At 40.6% G+C, this 27,188-nt stretch overlaps 1 protein-coding gene across 14 annotated transcripts in view; it reads right to left on the bottom strand.

Moving 5' to 3' along the window:
- The window catches only part of CAPRIN2 (caprin family member 2), a 47,964-nt gene extending 28,606 nt beyond the window's left edge, over positions 1-19,358 (bottom strand). For 4 of the 14 annotated variants that reach the window (XM_059402715.1, XM_059402717.1, XM_059402718.1 and 1 more), the window contains exons 1-4: positions 19,080-19,326; positions 17,763-18,028; positions 15,314-15,376; positions 3,299-3,385 (exon numbers count right to left, since the gene is read on the bottom strand). In XM_059402715.1, the coding sequence (XP_059258698.1) occupies positions 3,299-3,385; positions 15,314-15,376; positions 17,763-18,014 (402 nt within the window). In that variant the 5' untranslated portion in view covers positions 18,015-18,028; positions 19,080-19,326. The other 10 variants (XM_059402708.1, XM_059402711.1, XM_059402713.1 and 7 more) reach the window with 6 other exon arrangements.
- Between the last annotated feature and the right edge of the window lie 7,830 nt (positions 19,359-27,188).

The raw sequence follows: 27,188 nt of genomic DNA, 5'->3' as shown, positions 1-27,188 counted from the left end.
AGGAAAAGCAACTGACACAGAGGGCATCTTCAAGTTTATATCCTATGATTACCTCAGAACTGTTCTTAGCCATTCCCTAGGCTGTAGTAAATGTTCTTACAGGCTCAGGATACCCTGAACTTCCCCTATCAAAGTACCTATTAAATGGTTACCTTTTATTTAGATGTATCTCAATTAGGTTTCAGATCTGTGATGACAGGGACTATATCTCTGTTGTTTACCAATATGTATCAATAGTGCCCAGCAGAGAGCCTGACAGATGACAGGACCTCAAATATTTATTGAATCAATCAAGTGCCAAGAAAGTATGTTGTTTCCTACACCATAATCGGGAAACTACGGACAACAGACTATTTCTCCTTATTTCTATAGAAACTAAGAAATCAGGATACATTTTCTTCTCTTCTTTCAGCTGAGGACTGATTTGTAAAGAAGGAAGATCACATGAAGTAAACCACTATCGACAAATCATATGGAATAATAAAATTTATCTTCTGATTCCTCTTAGAATGATAAATTTCCACCAATGGACAGAGCTCATGTCTTGAAGACAGATAGAGCTGGGAAGAAAAGAAAGGCTTCCAAATTTAGTTTGAAGGGATAGAAAATGTTATACACTGCAAAACTGACTCCCATAAAAAGAGATATGACAAAAGAAAAACTCTAGTAAAAGGAAAGTCCAAAAATTACTATGCTAGAAGGTAATTGGCAAGCAGCTTTAAGGCATGTTCCAATGTACTTTAACACCTCACCTAAAGTGAAAGTAAACCCACAGTATAAATGAGAAAAAAAATAACCTAATGGTTATCAATATAATTTGGTGAACTGGTAACTACCTCTAGACAAGAGCAGTGGAAGAACATGTATATAGAAAGATACTATATCCTAATATAAAGAACATGGTACTTAGGAGCAAAAAATAGAGCCCTATCCTCACTCTACCATTAACTGGCAATATGATTTTTTCCTTTTGTTCTTAGCATCATATTTCTTACCTATAAAATGGCACTATAATGTATCTATTTCCTAGGTTGCTAAAAAAATCAAGTGAACTTACATTAAGTACCTGGTACATGGGAAGTGTTTTTTTAAAAATTTAAATCTAAAAATTTAAAAAACCATCATACTTTGAAAAAATAAACACCTGAATAAAAAACTAAAATTATCAAATAACTTCAGTAAAGAGAGGTAATAGAAAATTTTAAGTATTACAAAAGTAAACTTCCAAACATCCAACCAGAGAAAAGAGATGAAATGTTTACTTATAGTGAAGTGGGTCAAAACTAAATAAACCTAACATGGGATGGGTAATCATACATGTATAAGAAAAAACTTGATTTAAAAGTAGTATTTAGGGGTGCCTGAGTGACTCAGTGGATTAAAACCTCTGCCTTTGGCTCAGGTCATGGTCTCAGGGTCCTGGGATCAAGCCCCACATCCGGGTCTCTGCTCAGCGGGGAGCCTGCTTCTCTATCAATCTCTAATCTCTGTCTATCAAATAAATAAATAAAAATTTTTAAAAAATAAAAATAAAAATAAAAGTAGTATCTAAAATAGCCTACAAATATTTAAGTAACTGTGGAATTCACAGAAAGTACTAGAATTAAGTGATAAATGAGTAAACTTGAGTTAAAATACACTATGGTTGTCACCATAGTATCACCTTAGACTTTTTTTAATTATTTTTTTTATCTTTTTTTTTTTTAAGATTTTATTTGAGAGAGATTGAGATCGAGAGAGAGAGCACGAGAATGGGAGGGTCAAAAGGAGAGGCAGACTCCCTGCTGAACAGAGAGCCTGATGCAGGACTGGATCCCAGGAGCCAAAGGCAGTCACTTAACCAACTGAGCCATGTAGGCGCCCATTAGACTTTTTTTTAAGTAGGTCCTCCCCCAATGTGGGGCTTGAACTCACCACCCTATGATCAAGAAAGAGGCTCTTTTCAACTGAGCCACTATGTGCCCCAATCTTAAACTTGCATTAACAGAATTATCCAGAAAACAGAAGGTAATGGCTCTGTATCCAGCTACTTCACATTTACACACTACCTTCTGAAAGTTAAGTCAAACATCCAGAGAAAGCAAGGATATTACAAAGATTGAGATGGTAGATGTCTTCAGACTAGAAATTATTATGTTAGCTTTTTTTGTTTTGGAGGGTTTTTGATGCCAGAGGATAAAAAAGAGAATTTTAGTTTACCACACAAGAAGAAAATATCCAGGGGCACCCAGGTGGCTCTGTCAGTTAAGCATCTGACTTAGGTTCAGGTCATGACTTCAGGGTCCTGGAATCCAGCCCTGCATTAAGCTCTGCACTCTTTCAGGAATCTGCTTATTTCTCTCCCTGCTCGTATTGTCTCTGTCTCTCTCTCAAAATAAATAAAATAGCCTACAAATATTTAAGTAACTGTGGAATTCACAAAAAGTACGATCTTAGGAAGTATGCTCCCCACCACAGAAATGAATTTACAAAAAAAAATTTCCTTAATTGTTAAAACATGATCTCTGAAGGGCCTTTTAATACAATTCTAAAGCAGCTTAGAATACCTCATTAATGAATGCTTAAGTCTTCATATTAATTACTTCATATTAATTACTAACTAAATCTGTCAGAGATAAAAATTTCAACTGCCAACACAAAGAATATATCAAGCTGTGAAACCAGACTCTTAACAAATATCACAAATCTTCCTGGTATTAGCTATCATGGTCTCAAGAAAAAGTTTACCAATTCTGTTTCCTAATATGTTAAATAATGCTAAACCTATAAGCATATGCTCCATAAATTTATAAACCTATATTCTAAAATCTCTTCCATAGAACTGACTGGGTGGCTCAGTCGGCTAAGTGTCTAACTCCTGACTTCAGCTCAGGTCATGATCTCAAGCCTGTTTATATTATCCCTCTTCCTCTGCCCCTTCCTCTCCCTCTTACTTTTCTAAAAAATAAATGAATAAAAATAAAAAAGGACTGCTTAAAAATAAATAAATAAAATCTTGCTCATAAATGTATTTATTAAATAGCTGTTATTACCCTTCTCAATGGTTGCCATAACACCACAGTGAATACATATTTAGAGAACTAATACTTTATTCATGGTATCTCATATTCAGATATGATTTTGTGTTTTCTTGAGATTCCAGAAATCTGGAAACAGTAATTCTTCATTAGCTATTGTCAATCCCAATAAAATATCAGCAGGAATTAGATGGATGATAACCAAACATCATTAATGGACACTAATATTCTCCTCAAGATCAATACAGTAGTTTCAGAAAAAGCAAAGAAAACATACTCACATCTTGGCTCAGTCCAGAAAAGGTTTTCTGAAGTTCCTTGGCAAATTCTAAGTTATGTAATACTTCTTCATATTTTTCTACCGCTTCCTACCAAATAGGATAAGAAAACATCAATTCTGTTAACTTCTAAGTACCAATATGTCAGAATCTAAGTGTTCCTATAAAAATAATAGAGAAGACTTAAAACTTTATGAACTAGCCCATTTATTATATATACTCAAAAAAGTAAGAAGGAGATAGAGCATTTAATAGAAGTTACATATAAAGTTAAATTTAAAAATTCAGTTTTTAGGGGTGCCTATGTGGCTCCATCAGTTAAGTATCTGACTCTTTGTTTTGGCTCAGGTCATGGCCTCAGGGTTGTCAGACTGAGCCCCTGCTTGAGATTCTCTCTCCCCCTCTGCCCCTCACCCCCTCCAAATAAAAAATCTAAAAATTAAATATAAAAATTCAATTTTTAAAAAGATTTTATCCATTTATTTGACACAGAGAGAGAAAGCACAAGCAGGTAGAACATGCAGAGGGACAGGGAGAAGCAGGTTCCCTGCTGAGCAGAGAGCCTGACATGGGGCTTGACCCTAGGACCCTAGGATCACAACCTGAGCCAAAGGCAGAGGCTTAACTGAGTTACCCAAGTGCCCTAAAAATTCAATTTTTATACCAGAAATCTGAGCTATAATAACAGAGCTGAAGTTGAGTTCCTATCTATAAGATATAAAGTCACAGAGATCTGTTGTTCTTAGGAGCAATAAGCCATCAGAATTCCTGTCAATATTGATTCACTACTCAAATACAGTACACAAGAAGCATAGTAAGGATCACACAGATGAATAAGCAACTTCAAAAAATCGGAGGCGCCTGGGTGGCTCAGTTAGTTGATCATGCAACTCTCAGGTTTGGCTCAGGTCATGATCTCATGGGTCATGGAATTAAGCCTCATGTTGGGCTCCACGCTCAGCAGGGAGCTTGAATATTCTCTTCCTCTACCCACTGCCAAATGCAGGCACTCTCCCTCTCTCTCAAATAGTTTTCCAAGAAAAAAAAAAGAAATTTATTCTATAGTAGAAAAGATTTGTAAACAATTACCTGTAACAGACAAAACTAAGTACTGTAACAGAAATACTGTAAATTTAAGGGTTTTTTTAAAATATCATAGATGAACAAAAAAAGATTTCATTGGTGAACAAAGTTGGTAATTAGACAAAGGGTAGATTTTTTAATGGGACTTTAATTGAAATCTATATGGAAGAACAATAATATGAAACAGAAGAAGATAGGGAAATTGTCTAGCCACATAAAAGATATATTTTAAGGGCGCCTGGATGGCTCAGTCATTAAGTGTCTGCCTTCGGCTCAGGTCATGGTCCCAGGGTCCTGGGAACGGGTTCCACATTGGGCTCCCTGCTCAGCAGGAAGCCTGCTTCTCCCCCTCCCCTCCCACACTTATGTTCCCTCTCTCGCAGTGTCTCTGTCAAATAAATAAATAAAATCTTTTAAAAAAAAAATTTTTAAGTCTTCATAAATACAGTATTCCACTTATAGCTATCTACCCAAAAGAAATGAAAATATTTGTCCACATAAAGACTTACATGCAAATTTGTATAGCAGCATATTCCTGATGGCCCCAAATAAAAACAATCCAAATATCCAGCAACTGGTAAACGGATAAACAAAATGTGGTATAACCATTCAAAGGAACACTCATCAGCAATAAGAAATGAATTACTGATATATGCTATACCAAAGGTGAACCTCATAAACAATGCTAAGTCAAAGAAACCATGTGGGAAAGACTATCTTATAGAAAGATCCAGAAAAGAAACTTAGAGTTAGAAAGCAAGTAAGGACACAAAAAGGAACTTGGAGGGGTTACGGAAGTGTTTGAAAACTGGACTATCATGAAGTTGCATACTCTACAAATTTACTAGAAATCATTCACATACACAATTAAAATGGGTTAATTTTATGTACGTGATACTTCAAAAACCAGTTTTAACATAGTCTAATAATACTAAATATTTTAAGATTTTATTTATTGGGGCACCTGGGTGGCTCAGTGGGTTGGGCCTCTGCCTTCGGCTCGGGTCATGGTCTCGGGGTCCTGGGATTGAGCCCCGCATCGGGCTCTCCGCTCAGCGAGGAGTCTGCTTTCCCCTCTCTCTCTGCCTGCCTTTCTGCCTACTTGTAATCTCTATCAAATGAATAAATAAAATCTTTAAAAAAAAAAAGATTTTATTTATTTATTTGACAGAGAGAGGGAGCATGAGCAGAGGGGAGGAACAAAGGGAGAGGGAGAAGCAGACTCCCCACTGAACAGGGAGCCCCCCACCCCGCCCGGGGCTCCATCCCAGGGCCCTGGGATCATGACCCGAGCCAAACGCAGATGCTTAACCAAATGAATCACCCAGGTGCCCTGATCTTTACAAAGATACAGAACAGTAAAAACTCCTATGATACTACCAGTATTAGCATAGATTAGTAAAATCATTTTGGAAGAGTATAGCATTTTTATATTATGAAGTTAACTACGGGCATACCCTGCAGTCCAGGATAGGTATATAACCTGAAAAAACCTTGCCTTTGTGTCTCAGTAACAAGTGTTAAGCTTGCTCAAAGTAGAAGATGGTCTACTTACAAAACTACTACTGAGTAAAGCAATTTAATTACTTTCATTAACATAAAAATCCTAAACTTAATGAATGAAAAAGGCAAACTGCAGAACATATAATAAGATAACATTTATTGAAAGATACAAGAGGGTGCCTAGGTGGCTCAGTCATTAGGCATCTGCCTTCTGCTCAGGTCATGTCCCGAGTCCTGGGATCGAGTCCCACATCAGGCTCCTTACTCAGCAGGAAGCCCGCTTCTCCCTCTCTCACTCCCTTTGCTCGTGTCCCCTCTCTCGCTGTCTCTCTCTTTGTCAAATAAATCAACTCTTTAAAAAATAAATAAGTAAATAAAAGATGGAAGAGAGCAATTCTGACAGATTTCAGGGCAACAAGCAAGTACTATTAAAATAAACCAAGGAGGGGTGCCTGGGTGGCTCAGTGGGTTAAAGCCTCTGCCTTTGGCTCAGGTCATAATCTCAGGGTCCTGGGATTGAGCCTCACATCCAACTCTTTGCTCAGCGAGGAGCCTACTTCTCTCTCTCTCTGCCTGCTTCTCCACCTACTTGTGATCTTTCTCTGTCAAATAAATAAATAAAATCTTTAAAAATAAATAAATAAATAAACCAAGGAAATGGTGGTAGAGAGTTTAGAGTCAGGCTACAGCAAAGATAAAGGACTGGAAGGAGCTTCAGTGGTGCTAGTAACGTACTGCTGGAGTTGAGTGGTGGATTCTGATGCCTGCTTTATGGTGCAATATAACCTACATACAGCACTTCATTGGGATCATGTTTCATAATAAAAATAACGAAGAAGCATTCCAACTACTGAGCCAAGAATGCACAGACAACACAATCAGTATACATCCCTCAGAGGTATGTTAAAACCAGAAGGGAATATACTCCCCACCCCCCGCAATATTTATCCTAAATGGTATTAACTTTGATTCAAGAAAAGCAGCATCAGATAGAACTATCTCAACTTTCCATTATCCAATGTGATCCATCCTTTCTTCCTCCCTTTCCTTGTTTACTGGAGAAGATATCCTTCTACCTGTGCCCTGGATCCTTTTCACTTACCCTTTCGTAAGAAATCTTACTCTGTGATTCCCGTTTAAAAATCTTTGAGTTTTTCCCTCTCAGCTCATGCTTAAACCAGCATTTTAAAAAGTTCAAGTCTCCTCCAGCTTAAATTAGAAAAATAAAAAGTGTCTTTTTGGCAACCACCTCCTTCCAGTCTCAGAAAAATTTCAAAAATGTCTACACAGTCCATTTCCTCTTCAGCCCTAATCAACCTGGACTCTGTTTCCACCATTCTACCAGAATTGTCTTGGCCAAAATCAGCAATATCAATCCACCTTTCAAACCCACAGATCTTTTATAGCTCTTGTTTTGGTTTACTTCTCAGAACTTCAAGATGAAGTCATCCTCTGGCTTTACAAACATCTGTTTTTAATAACACTACACTTCCATTCTTCTCCCATTTCTCCAGCTATTTGCCAGTAATTTTTCTATTACCTTCTCTCACCTCAGTTTTTAGCATTTATGAAATAAACAGGACCTACATCAGAGAGATGTTGGGCAACTCAAATGATTTCATAATTTATAAATCACTCAAAATGATGCCTGACCCCTAAGGTAAGTTCACTAGAAGTATTTTTAGCCGTTATTATTCAAACATCAATAATCCTAGGCTCTTTTCCTTTCTATGTTCTCACCCAAGACAGTCTCATCTTTTCTCATGGTTTTACTTAGCAGCCATACAGATGACAAATCTGTAGACTAAACTCTGTGCTCCAGGGCACCTGGGTGGCTCAGTTGTTAAGCATCTGCCTTCAGCTCAGATCATGAGCCCAGGGTCCTGGGGATCCAGCCCTGCTCACCGGGAAGCCTGCTTTTCCCTCTCCCACTCCCCCTGCTTGAGTTCCCTCTCTCACAGTGTCTCTGACATAAATAAATAAAATCTTTAAAAAAAAAAAAATCCTCTGTGCTTCAAACCTGTATCTTAAATACTACACATCAACCCTTAATGTTTCACAGGCACATTAAAAACAACCATCCAGGGGCGCCTGGGTGGCTCAGTGGGTTAAGCCGCTGCCTTCGGCTCAGGTCATGATCTCAGGGTCCTGGGATCGAGTCCCGCATCGGGCTCTCTGCTCAGCAGAGAGCCTGCTTCCCTCTTTCTCTCTGCCTGCCTCTCCATCTACTTGTGATTTCTCTCTGTCAAATAAATAAATATAATCTTTAAAAAAAAAAACATCCAAAATTGAGCTCTTTATCCTAGCCTCCCAGTGTTTCAGGCCAGTGTTCTTCTCCCCCAGTGTTTCCAGGCCCAACAAATGGTTTTTGCTATCAATCCAAGTGTTCGAGCCAGAAACCCGGAAACCATTCTTGGCTCTTCCCTCTACTCCTACATCCTGTCACCAAGCTATGTTAATTCTACCTCTCAAATCCAGCTACTTTACTCAAACCCCTCTGCTGCTGCCTTGGTACCAGCAAGATACCTACAGCCTCAGACCCAGAATACAGTCAACCTTTATCTGGTCTCCTTACACCCACACTTACCATCTCTAAACCATTACTCATGCTACAAAGTTATTTCCTTTAATTATAAATCTGTAGTCATGCTCTGCTTAAAACCTATCCATATCATTTCTGATAACCTTAAGAAAAAGCACAAAGTCTTTAAATGGCAAACAAAGAAGTGCATGTGGCTTCCCCCCTCTAACTACATTACTCTATCCATATTGCCTTTCTTTCCAGTTTCCTAGAAAGGCTCTTTGTAAAAACATTCTTTTCCTACTCAGGCCCTCAACACATGCTGGCATCTGCCTAGCCTGCTCTTCCTCCTTTCCCATTTTAACTTGCTAAGTCCAATACATTTTTTAGGTCTTAACTAAAGCACTTCTTTCTCAAGGAAGCTGTCCTCAATTCTCCAAACTAGGTTAGATTCCTCATTATAATCCATTATCACCCTGTACTTCACCCTAACATCCATCATATTTGTATTTACTTATTCCCCACCTCTCTTTTCCAGCACACTATATCCATGAAGTCAAGGATCACATTTGCCCCTTAGGTTATATCCCTCACATTAAGCACAGAAACTCCCAGCAAAATACTTAATGTATTATTGCTGAAATAATAAAAGGAAGTTCAGAACATGATTACAGCCTCAAATATGCTAAAGATTCTAAACAGAATTTTTAAAATTTTGAACAGAATTATATTCTAAGACTTTGGTTTCAAAACCAATAAAAGAAAAGGACACTAGTGGGAATAGGACTGGTGAACTGAAAAGGAAGGTCTCAAGACAAGGATATTAATTAGGAAGGCTACATAACATTTGGGTGATGTGACTGGACTAGGCCAGTTGCTGTGGGACTACAAAGCAGAAGAGATTCCGTATTATTTAATGAGGTTTGCATTATGCAGTAAATTTAACATAGGGTCAGAGTTCAGCAACTAGAGATGAGTACCAAACCCTAATTCTTAACCCTAATTCTTTAAAAATAAAAACTTCAATGAAGCTGAAAGTGCCCCTTGCTATTTGCTCACTCACTCACTTGAATCTCACTTCTCCATTTCAAACCCAGGCTGAAACAAAATAGACATTAAAGTTGTTAAGTTGGACTCTAAAAAAACCTCATTAAGACGATCTTCTCAGGGCGCTTGGGTGGCTCAGTGGGTTAAGCCTCTGCCTTTGGCTCAGGTCATGGTCTCAGGGTCCTGGGATCGAGCCCCGCATTGGGCTCTCTGCTCTGCGGGGAGCCTGCTCCCCACCCCACCCCACCCCCTGTCTGCCTCTCTGCCTACTTGAGATGTCTTATCTGTCAAATGAATAAATAAAATCTTATTTAAAAAACAAAACAAAACAAAAAAGACAATCTTCTTACTAGGTGCCTGGGTGGCTCAGTCAGTTAAACCCAGAACTTCAGCTCTGGTCATGATCCCATGGTCAGGGATTGAGACCCACAGGCTGCTCCTTGCTCAGCAGGGAGTCAGCTTCTGCCCTTCCCCACTGCTCAAGCGCTGCTGCCCAGGCCAGCTCCCTCTCCTGGTCTTAAATAAATCTTAAAAACACAATCTTCTCACTGTTTCAAAGGAAAAATCTAAGGTTCATGCTAAAAATCTGAATGAAATCTTTTAGTCTTTAGCTTAGTCTTGACAAGTTACTTCAAAGTTACTACCAAAAAACGTTATAATAGCCATGCAGATCACAGACAACTTTATTTACAATATTAAAAACATCATTGGGTTAAAGAAGAAATACAAATTGAAATTACAAATTTCTAGCCTATAATACTGAAAATACAGTATCCAACTTATAGCTGAAGCAATGCTTGAAGGAAAATTCCCAGCCTTAAATGCAGGCCAATGGGGGAAAAAAGGAAACAAAGGAATTAAGCACTCAATTCAAAGTTAGAAAATGAAGCAAATAAACCAAAAAAAAGCAAAAAGATAAAAGGAGTAGAAGAGAAAAACTAAACCCGGACTCCAGCTTTAAAAAAACAAAAAACTAGCTAACTTAAAACATAACCACACAAAACTAGAAATAAACAGAAAGTACCATAGACTTACACCAAAAACTACTTTGCCCCAAACTGCAAAAAAAATTTTTAAACTGGATGAAATAAGTGATTTCCAAAGAAAAGTTTTGAGAAGTTGACTCCAAAAAAAGGAAAAAGCTTATCAATTTCAAAAAAAAAAAAAAAAAAAGTGAGAGAGAGAAATAGAGAATATTTTCAAATACCTCCCACCCAGAAAAAGAACCAGGCTCAGAGTTTCAAAGAACAATTCAATCCCTAGGGGCACCTGTGTGGCTCAGGCTGTTGAGAACAATTCAATCCTTAAAGACAACGTATCATGGAAACACTGACATGGTATTTAAAAAGGAAACAGCGGATGAACAGACGGAGCAGGGCAGGCAGACTTTTAGAGCAGTGAAACTATTTTACATAATATTGTAATGGTGGATACATGCCATTATACATTTGTCAAAAATCCACAGAATGTACAAAACTATAAGCTAAACCCTAACGTAAACTATGGACTTGAGATGTGTCAATTTAAGTTCAATTACAACATACATTACTACTCGTAAGGAATGTTGGTGGCAGAGGAGGCAGTGCACATATGGGATCAACGGCTGTAACTCTAACTTTCTGTTCAGGGTTGCTTAAACACTCAAAAAAGTCTATTAAAAAAAAAAAGAAAAGGGCAAGAATAAAGTCCCCAAAAGCATCTATAGCTAAGCTAAATTGTATAGAAAATAGAGGAAGAGGAGGAGGCAAGGACTGCTTGCTTATGGAGACGAAGTCTGGACAGATACATAATCTACTAGGAATCATTACAATAGTTCCCCCTTATCCACTGGGGATATGTTCCAAGACCCCAACAGATGCCTGAAACCAGAAAGTACTGAACCTCATATTTTATTAATTAATTAATTTATTTATTTAACTGACAGAGAGATCAGAAGTAGGCAGAGAGGCAGGCGGGGGTGGGTGGGTAGCAAGCTTCCCGCTGAGCAGAGAGCCCAATGAGCCAGGCCCTCCAGTACTGAACCTCACATATATTTTTTCTTTCCCTATACATACATTCCTACAATGAAATTTATAAATCAGGCACAGTACAAATTAACGATAAAATAGGACAATTGTAACAATATACAGTAACAAGGGATGCCTGGGTGGCTCGGTCAATTAAGCAACTGCCTTCAGCTCAGATCATGATCCTGGAGTCCCAGGATCAAATCCCACATCCCGCTCAGTGCTCAGTGGTGAGTCTGCTTCTCCCTCTGCCCTTCCCCCCCTACTCATGCTTGCACACACACTCACAAGTAAATAGAATCTTCAAAAAATAAATAAAAAATATTTCCTAATTTCTGAACTATGTGAATTATTACCAACTTTAAAACTTAGTTAATAAAGGAATTTGTGATCAATTAAATAAGATCAAGCTATCCACTAATCTATTTGACAAAATTGGGAACTGGGAACCTTATCTAAGGGATATGATCATAACTCTGAGCCCAATACTTTATGTTCATCCTTTTGCATGTGCTGATGCATATACCGTTTGCCGCCCATTGTGAAACCCTGGAGCCAAACCACAAGCTCCTGGACCGGCCCCTAGGTATGTTCTAACTGCCACACAGCTCACTGCCCCATTTCAGTGGGAAGCAGCCAGAAAGGTCATGGTCCCATTCCCTAACACACAGTGAAGGTTACTATTTCAGGGAGAGGATCAGTGAGGGACAGGTGAGGCTAGGTAGGGAAAGATACAGAGGGGGCTATGTGATCAGGCTCACTGAAACCCCAAAATATGGAGATATGGAGAAACCAGAGGTAAGGGGACAAATCTGACCACCCTGCCCTAGGTATGGGGGGGGGGTGTGTCTTTATGATAATCACCTGTAACCAACAAAGAATAATCAGTCCCTAAAAAGGAAGTAAGCCATTGAAGGTGTTACCAATAGAGATGTTAAAAGGCTTTAAGTTCTTGGGTTAGCTTTCCATATAGAAGACCAACCCTAAAGGCATATATTTGACAACCCTGTTGGGACCCCTCTCACTTAGAGCTTCTTCTCTATCTTCACTTAATAAATTTCTATCACTTTACTCACACACACACACAAAAGGAAACAAAAACTTAGAACTTTTTAATTAAATACTACACTACTGACGGTAGTTTTCTGAGGAGTCAGATTACAAATTTTTCTTCTTCCCATTTACCCACATTTTCTAAATTTCTACCTCAAATATACATTGCTTGTATGAGGTATTAGTTCTCAAAAGTACTGCAAACTGTATGCTTAATTATCTCTAAAAACCTAATATTCAATCATTTTATATTTAGTAAATCTAGACATAGTAAGTATATTACATGTCTACTTTATGCTCTAAACTATCCTAAGTACTAGGAAAACAACAACAGACAGAATCTCTACGTTAATGGACCTATATTTTCAGAGAAAGAGAAAATAAACTTTACAGTTGGTGAGAGAAGCAAGGCAGGGCGCCTGGGTGACCCAGTCAGGTAAGCATCTGACTCCTGATTTTGAGTCAGGTCATGATCTCAAGATCATGGGATGGAGCCCCAAGTAGGCTCTACACTCAGTGCAGGGTCTGCCTGAATCTCTCTCCCACTTTCAAATAAACAATCTTAAAAAAACAAAGTGCTAATGAGTCTGAATGGGGGAACGGAGGTATTGTGTTGTCAGGACAAGCCTTACTGAGATGACCTTCAAATAAAAAGGTGAAGGAGGTGAAAACTGAGCCATTTAGACATCTGGGGGAAAAGCACCCCAGGCACTAGGAACAGCATGTGCAAAAGCCCTGAAGCAGAAGCGTGCCTGGATGTTTGAGGAACAGTAAGAAGGCCAGTGTAGCTGGAATGAAATTAGTAAGGGATGGAAGCACAAGAAAGACAATAAAGACGTGAAAGGAAATAGGAAGCATCTTTCATAGGACTTTATTGGCCACAGTAAGGACATTTTGCCACCATAATGGGAGCCAATGGCGATCTGAACAGAGGAATGTCCAACTGACTTGCATCTGAATAGATTACTGAAGTTACCATGTTGAGAACAGACTTGGAGAAAGAGCAGAAATAGAAAAACCTGTGAGGAAGCTATTACAGAAATGTAGATGAAAGATGATGTGGCTTGGACCGGATGGCAGAAGTGAAATTTGAGAAATGGCCAGTTTCTGGATTTACCTTGAAGGTAGAACTGACCTTGCTAATAGGCTAGATGTGTGGTATCAGGAGAAAGATGAGAAATTCCCCAAGGTTTTTGGCCAATTCGGTCCTTCTAGTTTCTCAAGCCATTAACTGACATCATTAAGATTAGAGGAGGAACAGGTCAGGGTAAAGTCAGGAGATGCCAAATAGGCAACTGAGCACAGGAATCTCAGGACTTATCTATTGGCAGTGTAAATTTGGCAGTTATCAGCACTCAACTCGAGAATTCAAAGCGAATACTATAGGGACACCTGGGTGGCTCAGTCCATTAAGCAGCTGCCTTCAGCGCAGGTCATGATCCCAGGGTCCTGGGATTGAGACCCACATCAGGCTCCCTGCTCAGCTTCTCCCTCTGACAGCCTCTCCCCCTGCTTGTGCCTGCCTGCTTGCTCACTCTCTCTCTCTGACCCAAAAAAAAAAAAAAACCTTTAAAAAAAAGTACTATTAAAAAAAAAAACAAAGTGACTACTAGAGAAGCAACATGTAGCTATGAACACAGTAATAAAAGACTGAGATCAGAGTTTGCCTGGCTGGAAGTCAGAAATATAGCTTATCCTTGACATAAAGAGCTCCCAAGAAAACCACCTACTTCCCTAATCCTAACCCTCTTATTTCCCAAAAATCACATACTACTCTAACAGAACACTTCCTTCAAGGATATTTACACAAAGAAAGTATTATCACTTTAAAAATTATTGAACACACCATGACTACTTGAAAACAAAGCTATGTTGAAATGCTGGATGTCCAGCTAAGTCCCCTCACCAGCTATGTGACCACATCATTCTCAGAGCTCACACAATTCAAATCTGTGCCTCAGCGAAATTATAATTTACTACATTACAAAAATTCTAGGCCAGTGCAGAGGAGTCAAGATGGCAAGGGAAAAGACCTTCAATGCCAGTATCCGTGATACACAACCAAAAATTTTAATTAAAAAAGATGAAGACAACAGATCTACAAACTAGATCAAATAACTTAATTTTGTCCTTTCTTAGCCAAGAGATATGACCAGGCAAACATCAATTAAGCACTTTTTAAAAATTCCATATTGCACAAACTTTCATGACATTAGATAAACTTGCAGTGACCAGGTATACCTAAACAATATTCTTGAAAGTTGCAAATATTTTATAGTAAGGTTTAAAAAAGAAAAAGGCCAGATAGCAGATAAACACGCCTCCTGAGAGGTGACATAGCAATCTAGAAAAATAGGGAGAAAACACAAAAGGGCTTAAGGGGAAGCAAAAGGAGAAAACCTATGCAAGCTAAAATAAATATTCTTTGACATTTTACAGCAGAGAGATGACCCCTTTAAAATAAATCAGTTAACAGTGGAAAATTACTCTTTCCTCCAACTTCTCCTTCAGTCCACACCAGCAAAAGTTTAAATCCATAAGCTAACTCTTAGTGATGGTCTACATTTTCACTCTTAAATTAACAACCCACACCCCCATTCATACCACACCCCCATTCTGCTAGTGCAAAAGAAGTCTGTAAGATCTCATAAAGACAGTCTTTTGAAAAATCCAGTTGATTTTCTTCACTGGTCTTATCAAATATTTGGTCTCACCAAACCCATTTAAAGTTTTATTAAGAAAAAGAACAAACAAAAACAAAAAACAAAACCAGCAAGTGTGACTGAAGGATCATAAACCACTTACCAACTGGTCTGGATTAAGTTGCTCCCCATTTTTCAGGCGATCCTTATAGTCTTCCAGTTTGAGCTACAAAAGAGAAACGTAGATCTATTATAGTCTGATATAAAACTCTGAAGAATGAAATAACAGACTGATTCTTATGAAAACAAAGTTCTTGAAGTAAGCTATTAATCTGTAAGATATAGTTTACTGTATGTAAGGCAAGCAGCAATTGTAGGTAAGGTTTGTCACAGAAAATATACTACACACAATCAACATTAATTGGAATTAGAAAGGTTAAGCAATAGTAAAACTCTTTTCTCTTCATGGCCCCTATTTTTTTTTTTTTTAAGATTTTATTTATTTGACAGAGATGGCAAGTAGGCAGAGAGGCAGGCAGAGAGAGAGGAGGAAGCAGGCTCCCCGCCGAGCAGAGCCCGATGCAAGGCTCGATCCCCGGACCCTCCGATCCCAGGACCCTGGATCATGACCCTGGATCATGACCCACGCTCAGTGGCTTTAACCCACTGAGCCACCCAGGTATCCCCATGGTCCCTATTTATAATAGGACTACTTAACACAGAGGACTTAATAGTCAATCCTATGCCCCTAACCCAGTGGTGCTCAATCAGGGACAATTTTGACCCTCAGGGATCTACACAAATGTCTAGAGATTATTTTTGGTCCTCACTACTTGCAAGATGGAAAGGAGGTGGAGAGGGCTACTGGCATCTTGTGAGTAGAAGCCAGGGATGCTGCAAATCATCCTACAATCCAGAGGATAGCCCCTCCCCCAACCAACAAAATTATCTGGCACAAAATGTCAATGGCATTTAGGCTGAGAAATTCTGCTCCAACTTCATGCTTGAAGTAGTAGCTACTTGTTGAATTATGTGGCATTTGTCTAATAGCAAACTTTTTTTTTTTTTTTTCAGATTGTTTACTTATTTGACAAAAGATCACAAGCGAGGGGGGGGGGCAGGCTCCCAGGCTCCCCGCTGAGCAGAGAGCCCAATGCAGGGCTCAATCCCAGGACCCTGGGATCATGACCTGAGCCCAAGGCAGAGGCTTTAACCCACTGCACCACCACCCAGGTGCCCCTCCAATAACAAACTTCTTAATGGAGTATAGAAATGTAAAAGGTATTTTCTCTAGCATTATAAATAGCCTTAATTCAAAGCTCTTTTTCATATTAAATTTGATTATTTCAGTACATGACAAATGGCATTTATTGTCCCATAATAATGACCGGACCCACTTATGGTATTCTAAAAGCAATATTTAGGCTCCTCCCCATACTGGCTTCACAGCTTTAAAGTACTTTTCCAGAAGCTTGAAATGAAAGCATTAGTACTGGCCAGATAAGTATTCAAAATTAATAAGAAGTACTATAGTTAAGCTAGAGAGTATGAATTAGTATTCACGTAGTTTCTCTGCCTGGGGAGGAAGACATTAATGAGTCTCCATCAACACATCCTGCTTTGAATAAATCCTGCTTTGACTAGTTTCCCATAGTGGCAGGGAATTTGTGCTGACCCATGCAAGCTCACCTCATCGCACTTGCAATCAGCTGCGTAACTGCTTGCATTCAAAAGACAACTGGTGAAAGCTAGGGCTACAGAGAAACTATTAGCAATTGGCCTTCTTCACTATCTTCACTACCTTGGGGTGGGGGAAGGAAAAGAAACAGTCAACTAGACTTAATCTCTTCACACTCCATTAAAGCAACTTTCCTAAGGTTGAACTAGTCATAGAATAAAAATATGTAAGAGTTCCCAGGTCCAGATAGTCACTCACTCACCTTACTATCATAAGCAAAAGAGAATCATGACACAACAAAGCAACGTGCAGTACTGTTTCATAGGCTACATGACTCAGGAAACAAGCAATGAGCTGGATTCTTTACATCAGCATTTGCTGTAACGTTAGACTGATTAAAGGAGTCTCTTTATAAGGCTTTCTACAATGTTTCACCTACCAATCTTGAAGGATCACCTAGCAACACAAAAACTAGTGCTAAAACATTTTCTGGCACTACCATCGCTGAAGCTTCCAAAGACTGCAGCAGCTATACTGCAATATCAACTGCTGCAGAAAGTCACAGGGAAAATAAGCTTAAAAAAAAAAAAAAAAAATCAGGCTATTACTTAACTATGAAAAGAAACATTAATACTATACTCAAAGAATTAATCTGACATCAAGTTGCTAGCTCTTCAAGTATTTCAACAGCAGCATACATCGTAATTTTACTATGAAGAATATCTGTATTTAGTTGTGCTGAAAAGTCAAACAGAAAATGTTTGATATACCTAATATTTAACCTGCTTTTATGTTTTCAGCCAGCTAAATCCCAAGGTTAGTTACATCTTTTATGAAAGAGTATCTGTGAGCCCTGACAGAAAGCAAAAACGTCAGTTCCCTGACCCTTATTAAAGATGGTACATATACAGGGATGGGAGGTGGAGAAAGTTACCTTCTTTTTCTCGATGTTTCTAATTTTGTGTTTAAGGCATATGAGTCCATTATCAATATATGTCTCATATGCTTGGGAAGGAGAGGCAGCAGAACTGAGAGCAGACTGCAAGGGGCTCATGGCCCGCTGGCTTTCCCCATGCTGACTGTGGTTCACTTGAGGCTTGGCTGACTTCATATTCCCCTCTCTTCCCTCCTCTGAACGGCCTGAAGGTGACTGGTAACCAAAAGGAGATGAAGAGAGTTGCACCATTGAAACAGATGAAGCTGAAGAAAGGAGGAAAAAAGTCAGATATAAAAGTAAATTCAGAGTAGAGGCATACACAGAAGCTTTAACTTCCCTGTGAAGTCTAGACCGAATCCCTCAAAATTCTCTTCCACAGAACTGAGCTCAAAACACAGTTATGCATTAGGTACTGTGTCTCCATTTCACTACTTTTCATGCGATTAGGCCAAGCACTACCGCCTTTATGTAGGCAAAATCTACAATACAGAGGATGTTTCCAGAAATTCAACTTTCCACAGAGGGAGAACTGCTCATCAAGCAATGGCTTCAGAGCTCCTCTTTTCTCGTAAGGGCAATCCACATTCTGAATAATTTCTATGGTAAAATGATGACACACAAAAAATAAATTCTCCCTATTAGAACCCTAAGGCAGTCTTTCAAATCTCTTTACATTATCCCTCACCACTAACCCCAAGCCCAATCAGAACGCCATTTAAGAGAACATCCCGAACACACAATTCTTTTAAAGCCTCATTCACTAACTCTAGAGCTGCTTCTTGAACAAGACCCCGAACTTCCTTTCACTTGTTCTGGGGCCTACAAGGCAAGTCCGTCACCACTGGACATTTGTAGCGAGTTACTTGCAAGGGCCCCGGGTTGGTTTTCCGTTCCGTTAAGCCATAACCATTCACACCACACCAGTGTAAAGGCTCCTCCTCGCGAGCCTTACACCGCCCTGGTCAGTGGTCCACACACGCCCCCCCACACCCCGCACATCCCCTTCCGGAGCACCCCCAAACCAAGGGCAAAACAGGCCCCATGCAGGCCAGCGCTGGTCCTCAGTCCCCGCAGGGGCAGGCGTGACAGTCGCCTCTACGGGGCGCCACTTCAGCGCCCCGAGGGCACCGACCCCCGCCCTTCCCTCAGCCTTCCGGACGCCAAGGCACCAGGCTGGGGCCGCTTCTGCAGGTGCCTCTGAGGAGGTCGACCTGGAAGAAAACGGACTGGCCACCTGCCCTCGACAGCCCCGCCCCGAGGACGCCGAGCCGCCCTTCCACCTCACCGCCGCCGCGGTCACCCAGCTCTGCCCACCCTGGCCGGGGAGGGGCTGGGGGTGCCGCCTCCCCACGCCGAGTCGACCCAGGCCGCCGCAGCTCGGCTTCACCTCCGCAGGCCGCCGAGGCCGCCGAGGCCGCCGCTGCCGCAGCCCGGGCCCGCCTTCGAAAGCCGGCGGGAGCCAGGAGAGCTGCGGAGGTGGACCGGCGCCACCCCGCACTTGCGTCTCCTCCTCCCGCCTCCTCCCTCTCCCCGCCCTGTCCTCGCTGGCGGCGTCTGCGGCGCCCGGCGCTCCGCCGACTCAGCCGCTCTCGCCCAGGCCCGCCCTTTCCGCCGCGCGGGGCTTATATAGGCGCGCCCCGCCCCCATCCGCCGGCACGCGCATCCTCGGGCCGCCCCGGCACCGCCTCCTTCCGGTGCTCCAGTCCGCGCCGCCGCCGCGGGTTTCTCTCAGCCGGGGAGGGCGTTTGTTCCAGCCGCGGCTGCGGCGGGAACTCGGTCGCGAGAGGGCGCGTTCTCCCCGCGATTGCGCAGATTGCGGGGGGCCCCGGGTGAGCCCGGTGTGTCGCCGAGAGCCAAGCGGCCGTAGACCCAGCAGCCCTGCCCGACCTTGCTGATTGCATGCGGTAACTACTGGATGTGCGACCTTGCACAGGTGATTTCGATCTTCGGAAAAGGGCAGCGCGCCCTTCGTGGAATTGCCAGTGAAACGAGCTTGAGCCTCTGAGGGTTTAGGTGCGCATTCTTGAAATGCTGGCGTGCCTTTGCCCTCCCAGATTCCGTCCTTCGCAGTAGAATGGGGGGGGGGGGGGGGGATCACTGTTTCTTCAGAAAGGACTTAGCCTGTGAGAGCAGAATGCCCCGAATCAACACTGCTGTAAGAACGGAGTGAGTCTCCGCGCAGCCCTCGATATAAGATTATGTTTATTTAGGCTATGTCATTTGCTGCTTTGGATCTTTTGGCGCTCAGAGAAAAGACTGATAAAAATCCTGGTAAGGTTGCATAGAGTTAACAGAAAAAGCTGGAAATACACGGCCGTTTCTCATACCAAACAAATGGGGGGGGCACCCAGCAACATCTGGGACCCAAATTGTGTCCCTCTGTTATACCACATCGAATTTATTTAGGTCCTGTCCCTGAGGCTCTGATAAAATTTTCTGAGACAAGCAAGAAAAGAAGAGAGAAACATCAAAAATATAATCAAGGAAACAGTGGTCCAGTTTAAAAAGTGTCAGCCAAGCCCACACAAAAATTATCGTGATTTTTAACATTTCTTGATACAGTATTTTGCCACTTACTACTATCTGTGTTCTCTTCGCTCCCTCCTGAAGTAATGTACCTGAATGTTGCATTTTTGGCTTTGAATTTCTGAATCCCATATGTGACCTTGAGGGTAAAACAAGTATTAAACTGTCCCTATTTGTTTCATTGTCTGTAACTAGAGAGAACAGAAGCTGCTGAACATGAAAGGAAACAAAAAAACTGGACATGGTTTTTAAAAAGATGTGAACGACACACTTTTGGATCAATGAGAAGGCACAAAGTTACAGCACAGGTTATGACTGTTGTAGTCTGAACTAATAACTAAGAATGGTGTTTCAGTCATATTAATCATGATATACTTGCCTTCTAATTGACCAGGAAAAAACTATTTCTTGCATCATATAGATCTGGCCATATGTCCTAAATATTCCATTAAATGGAATAATTTGGAGTAAATCTGTATGGATTTATTTCCCAAAATGGATTCAGAAAATGAATTGTGAAAGAATGCAAAAACAGAACTAATTAAATTTCAAGTCCAGTAAGGTACAGCATAACATACCATTTGCAGGAGATTGTAACTCAGTAGAAGTAGATAATGTTGCAGTGATGTCTTCAGAAAAAAAGAAAAAAGTAATTCAGAAAAAAAAGCTTTCCTGCTAGAGAAAATCTTTTAAGCCAGTGAATCTGGCTTGTTTCAGAACGACATGCCCAAAACAAAAATTTATGGCCTGTTTTTCTCTCCCCCATTCCCCATTCCCTGTTTTCTACAGCGCCTTGATTTGTGTTGCCAACTATGAGGCAGTGTTTGTGAAAAGTCATGTCCAAGCTTAGCAAAGAAATACTACGTTTAAAATGATTTTTTTTAAAGTGTCATTTCCAATCCATAAGGAAAGAGCACAATATTTGCTCATTCAACAAATATTTATCATTATATACTACATCTCAGTAAACCCCGGGGGAGGCAAATCTTTATTGTGCATCTGCCATGTGCTGGGTGATAGGGATCTAATGGTGAGTGAGACAGGTGTAGCCCCTGCTCTTTGGAGCTAAGTGGGGAATTCAGTAAAAGCGGCAGGAATGGGGTGACTGAATGGCTCAGTTGTTAAGCCTCTGCCTTGGGTTTGGGTCATGATCCCAATGTCCTGGGATAGAGTCCAGGCTCCCTGTTCAGCAGGAATCCTCCCTCTCCTACTTCTGCTGCTTGTGTTCTCTCTCTCACTGTGTCTCTATCAAATAAGTAAATAAAATCTTTAAAAAAAGAAACTGCATGAATAAATAACAAAAACAACCAAGTCAAAAAATAGAAAAACAAAAATACTAAAGACTTATAATGGATGGTTTGTTTAATTTCTATAAAAACAGCTGAATTTTACAACCCTTGAAAATGTGAAGGGTAAATAGGCATTGTCTGGCAAATGTATGGTTCCTGCAGGGTTGGTTATCCTGTAGTCACTTAAAATTAATGTAGCTTCATGTTACTGAAACTAGAAGGATTAATTCACCAAAGGATGCTTAAGCTGGAAGCATATGAGTGGAGATACAAGAAATGATATTAAAATTTTTTTGTTATGGGTGATACAAATCCGCGTCTCAAGGTGGCTCTACAAGGCTTTGCAAAATGTTAACGTGAAGAAAAAAAAAAAGAAAGAGAAAGAGACCAAGAAAAATAACAAGAGGGCTGGGAAAGACAGCGATTCCCAGGAAATATTTAACCAAATAAAACTGTTTAAAATATTGCACTTTCACATGCTTTCAGTTTCATAAGGTGTCTTTTCAAATATATGAGGAGAGAAACAGGAAAGTAAAGGACTGGCCAATATAGACTTCAGGCAGAAAAAAAGTTGCCATAATAGTTTCAGGCATTTTTGAGAGAACTCCTTTAGCTTCTAAAGTTAATATTCATGTGGGCTTATTTTTTCATAAAATTATAAAACCACATTCCCAGTGGTTCAGTTTATACTGTTTTTCTGGTATTGGAATTAATGTGCTAATAATGCTTCACCATTTAAGCCCTTTGAAATAAAAATTCTTGGGGCACCTGGCTGGCCCAGTTGGAGGAGCATGCAACTCTTGATCCTGGGGTCATGAGTTTGATTCCCACGTTGAGTGCGGAGATTATGAAAAAAATAAACTGTATATACGTATGAATAAAAATTATTGGGAGAGAAAGGATCAGTGTAGAACTTGCGAATGTGTATGTAGTCAATGATATCAGTCTCATAAATAAATAATTTCTGTCCAACTTCCAAATATTGTAAAGTGTCAACAACACAGACTTTGGAGCCACACAAATTTGACTGGTTTCATTTCAGCCTCTACCCCTTACTTGAGTGATCTTGGGCAAGTCACTCAAATTCTCTGGGCCTCAGATCCTTGAGCTATAAGACAGACATAATAATACCTGCTTAACAGTGTTTTTAAAGACTTTATTTAACTTATGAACAAACATATCTTGGGGAGGGCTGGCTGGCTGAGTCCTTGAAGCATGCAACTTGATCTTGCGGTTGTGGGTTTAAGCCTCACGTTGGGTATAGAGATTACTTAAAAATAAAAATCTTTTTTTAAAAAAAGAAAAAGAAAACCATATCTCTTCGTAAGGGACCATGAAAACATACCCTTCACTGGGGTATCCTCGTTTGCTGCTTTTCTGACAGTGCAGAGCCCCACATTTCTCCTGGTAGCCTGAGGGGAGCTAGAGAATTTTAGGACTGCGAAATCCCTCCCTTATCTTGAAGATAAGACCAATAAAGCTTCTGGACTTCTGGGAGTTTTCCAGGACCTAAAGAATCTAGGTCTCTGCCTACTAGTGCAATGGGCATCCGAAGTTTTTCACCCTTTTTCCTTGCTACTTCCATGGAAAATATAGAAGTAGGCAGTTAAATACACTGGCAGAATTGAAGCTGAAAGGAATAAACAGTTCAGTATTACTACTTCTTCAAAGGAATTCAGTCAGTAAGACTTAACTAAAACAGTCTTCTCTTTTGACCCCATAGTCCTTATTTTAGGAACCTCACTTATGGAAATAAGCAGAGATAGCCAATAGTTTATTTATTAAAATGTTAATTATAGCATTTTTTATTGATTAAAAATGATAACCTAGGCATTCAGTGATGGAGTAATAGCTAAATAAGATGACTCTGATGTATGAATTATAATTCCAGCAATACAAATAACCTTTTTAAAGAATATTCAACAACATGGTATTATATGAAGTTTTTTTAAAAGTCAGGATAATAACATGACATAAAATGGGTTATTTAGTACAGGAACCCTTGGGTGGCTCAGTCAGGTGTCTGCCTTCAGCTCAGGTCATGGTCCCAGGGTCCTAGGATCAAGTCCTGCACTGGGCTCCTTGCTCATCAAGGACCCTGCCTCTCCCTCTGCCTTCCCCTCCCCCTGCTTATGCGTATTCTCTCTCTCTCTCTCTCTCTCTCAAATAAATAAAATCTTTTAAAAAAATAGTACACTTGTGATTTTGTAAAATGCTTAATTTTTAAATATGCATAGAAAAGGCTAGAAGATATTTTCCTGTTGTTTATAGCCTATGTTTATTCTAGATATCAAATGGGACAAAAATTTCTCTCCAAAGGTAACCACTATTAATTTTTGCTTACCTTCCAGATTTATTTCCAAGCAAATACCTGTATAATTTTATTTACAAAATGCTTTGCTTTCAGCCCCAGTTGTGATTCCAGGGTCCTGGGATGGAGCCTGGAATCCAGCCCTGAGTTGAGTTTCCTACTCATGGGGGAACCTACTTCTTTTGCTGCTCCCTCTGCTGGTGCTTTCTCCCTCTCCCTCCCTCTCTCTCTCAAATAAATAAAAATCTTTTTAAAAATTTTTTAAAAGGGCACCTGGGTAGCTCAGTCATTAAACCTCTGCCTTTGGCTCAGGTCATGATCCCAGGGTCCTGGGATCAAGTCCTAGGCAGGGAGCCTGCTTCTGCTTCTGCCCCTCCCCCTGCTTATATTCTGTCTCCCTGTGTCAAATAAACCAATAAAATCTTAAAAAAAATAAAAATAAAAATAGGGGTGCCTGGGTGGTTCAGTGGGTTAACACCTCTGCCTTCGGCTCAGTTCATGATCCCAGGGTCCTGGGATTGAGCCCCACATCTGGCTCTCTGCTCAGCAGGGAGCCTGCCCCCCCCCCGCCTCGGCCTACTTAAGATTTCTGTCTGTCAAATAAATAAATAAAATCTTTTTAAAAAATTAAAATAATATTTTTTTTTAAAAAGACTGAGATCAAGAGTCGTATGCTCTATCTACTGAAACTGGCAGGTGCTCCACAAATGTTAACTCTGAGTTAGCTTTAGGAGATAGAATTTCATATGATTTTAATTCTCTTCTTTTTACTTTCCTGTGAAAAAATTAGAAATTAGAAAAATAGGCTTTTAGGTGATAGCTCATTATTTAATAGAAATGTTAACCATCCAAATGGGAGCCACAATAATAATATATGATAGTAAATATTTGAGTAAATGGTAATCTGCATAATTCTTTCTCTCATAAAAGGGCAAGAATCCTAAATGAAATAAGAAAAAGATATCTTGGGGCGCCCGGGTGGCTCAGTTGGTTGAGCGGCTGCCTTCAGCTCGGGTCATGGTTCCAGGGTCCTGGGATCGAGCCCCACATCGGGCTCTCAGCAGAGAGCCTGCTTCTCTCTCTGCCCCTCTCCCTGCCACTCTGCTTACTTGTGCTCTCTCTCTAGCTGTCAAATAAACAAATAAAATATTTAAAAAAAGAAAAGAAAAAGATATCTTAAAAGAGTACAACTTGGATTGCCTGGGTGGCTCAGTTGGTTAAGCAGCTACCTTCAGCTCAGTCATGGTCCCAGGGTCCTGGGATCCAGTCCTGCATCAGGCTCCTTGCTCAGCAGGGAGCCTGCTTCTCCCTCTGACTGCCTCTACCCCTTTTTGTGCTCGTGCGCGCGTGCTCTCTCTATCTCTCCCCCTCTCGTGAATAAATAAAGTCTTTTTAAAAAGTAAAAAATAGGGATGCCTGGGTGGCTCAGTTGGTTGGGCCACTGCATTCGGCTCAAGTCATGATCCTGAAGTTCTGGGATCGAGTCCCACATTGGGCTCCCAGCTTTGCAGGGAGTCTGCTTCTCCCTCTGACCTTCTCCCCTCTCATGCTCGCGCTCTCTCTCTCTCTCAAATAAATAAAATCTTTTTTTTTAAAGTAAAAAATAAAAAAAAATACAGCTTGTTTTGCTATTTGAAAATACTTCTTATTCACCATCACTTTGTTACCCTAGAACTCACATAAATTACTCATTTTTATAAGCAATAGATGTGATGCCAGTGATGAGGGAGCAGAAGGCTAGCAGAAGATGAGGCACAACCTGACACCCTGCAATGTCCCCCCACCCCTCACTCCTGGGTGGGACACGTGTGACATTCTTCCAGGGATCTCCCAACTATCTTAAGGTTAATACCTTGCTAGAGGGAAAAACAACCTGAACTTGACAATGGCTAGGCCTCTGGTATCTTGTAGGCATCTTGTAGGTAGATCATCTTTAACATATGAAAGTTCTTTTGAAACCTCCCTTTTCCTTACTTCCCCAACTCCTGAGGATATAATCAGCTGCTCCTCAAAACCCAGGGGCCACCACTCTTTCTGCCTGCAGGCCCTCTGCCCCGCTGCTTTAATAAAACCATCATTTTACACCAAAGACGTCTCAAGAATTCTTTCTTGGAGCTCTGCTCTGGACTCCACCCCATCAAACTTCACCTATATTCCATAACCACATCAACCAAGAGCACAGCAGTAGAATTACAAATAGATAAACTGGACTTCATCAAAATTGAAAATAGTCTGTACTTCAAAGGATACAGTCAAGAAAATGAAAAGAAAAAAGTTCCCTTGAGACATGTAACTGGCCATCAGTTTTGATATGGAAACACTGTGATACATAAATGTTACTGGAAAAGTTTTTAGAGTAAAATATGAAAGGCTTAAAAGGTTGGGAAAAAGCAAGCTCTGTGCCTTGTTTATTGAGACATGTTAAGGTTTTTTCCTTTGTATTTCCATTGTATTAGATAAATGTGAGTGTAGAACTGTATAAAAAAAAGAAAATGGGGCAACCCCTCCAGGTCCCCTTCCTCCTTGGGAGACTTGTACTATCACTTTGCTATTGTTCAATAAACCTTGCTTTGCTGCCCACCACTGTGTCGGTCTCTGTCTTCATTCTTCAAAGTGGCGTGATCAAAAACCATGGGCATCAAATCCTGCAATGTTTTGGGGGCTCGTCCAGGGTATCGGTCATCGTTAAGGACAACTAACCAGTAAAGGTCATCAAACTCCAAATTGTGGTGGTTCAGATGGACCTCACATGGACCAGATAAGACATCTACAGGGGACCCCTTGATATATTGGACAAGAGGAACCCTGACTGCCTCTCCATCCAAAGCCCCTGACCAGCTACCATTAGCTGTCATCCTTTTTCCCTAACAGCAGTTAAGGTTACCTCTTTAGAGAGGGGAATGATGAAAAATAACTGGAAGGCAGGCAAGCAGGGATTAGCCAACCCCCACCCCCAAGAGGAAACCACCTTTAGAAAGGATTTTGCACCACCCCGGAAGGAGCCCTCCACCCTTTCTTACATGATAGATAGAAGACAAAAACCTGATTGGATGGCAGGCACAGGGAGGGTTAATCAGATTAAAACAGCCTGTCCACAAGCCCATAAAAACCCCTAAAGGTAGACACTCTGCTGGCAGTCTCTCCAGGTCCTCTCCCTCCTTGGGAGCTTTGTACTCTCACTTTGCTCTTGCTCAATAAGCTTTGCTTTGCTGCCCCCAAAAAAAAGGAGAGAGAGAGAGAAGACAATCCACAGAACTGGAAAAATTTTGCAAATTACCTATCTGATAAGGTACTGGT

Source organism: Mustela nigripes, chromosome 6, assembly GCF_022355385.1.
Source record: "Mustela nigripes isolate SB6536 chromosome 6, MUSNIG.SB6536, whole genome shotgun sequence".
Lineage (NCBI taxonomy): Eukaryota > Metazoa > Chordata > Mammalia > Carnivora > Mustelidae > Mustela > Mustela nigripes.
Note: the sequence above shows the minus strand (reverse complement) of the source record. Positions and strands in the feature narration are given on the sequence as shown.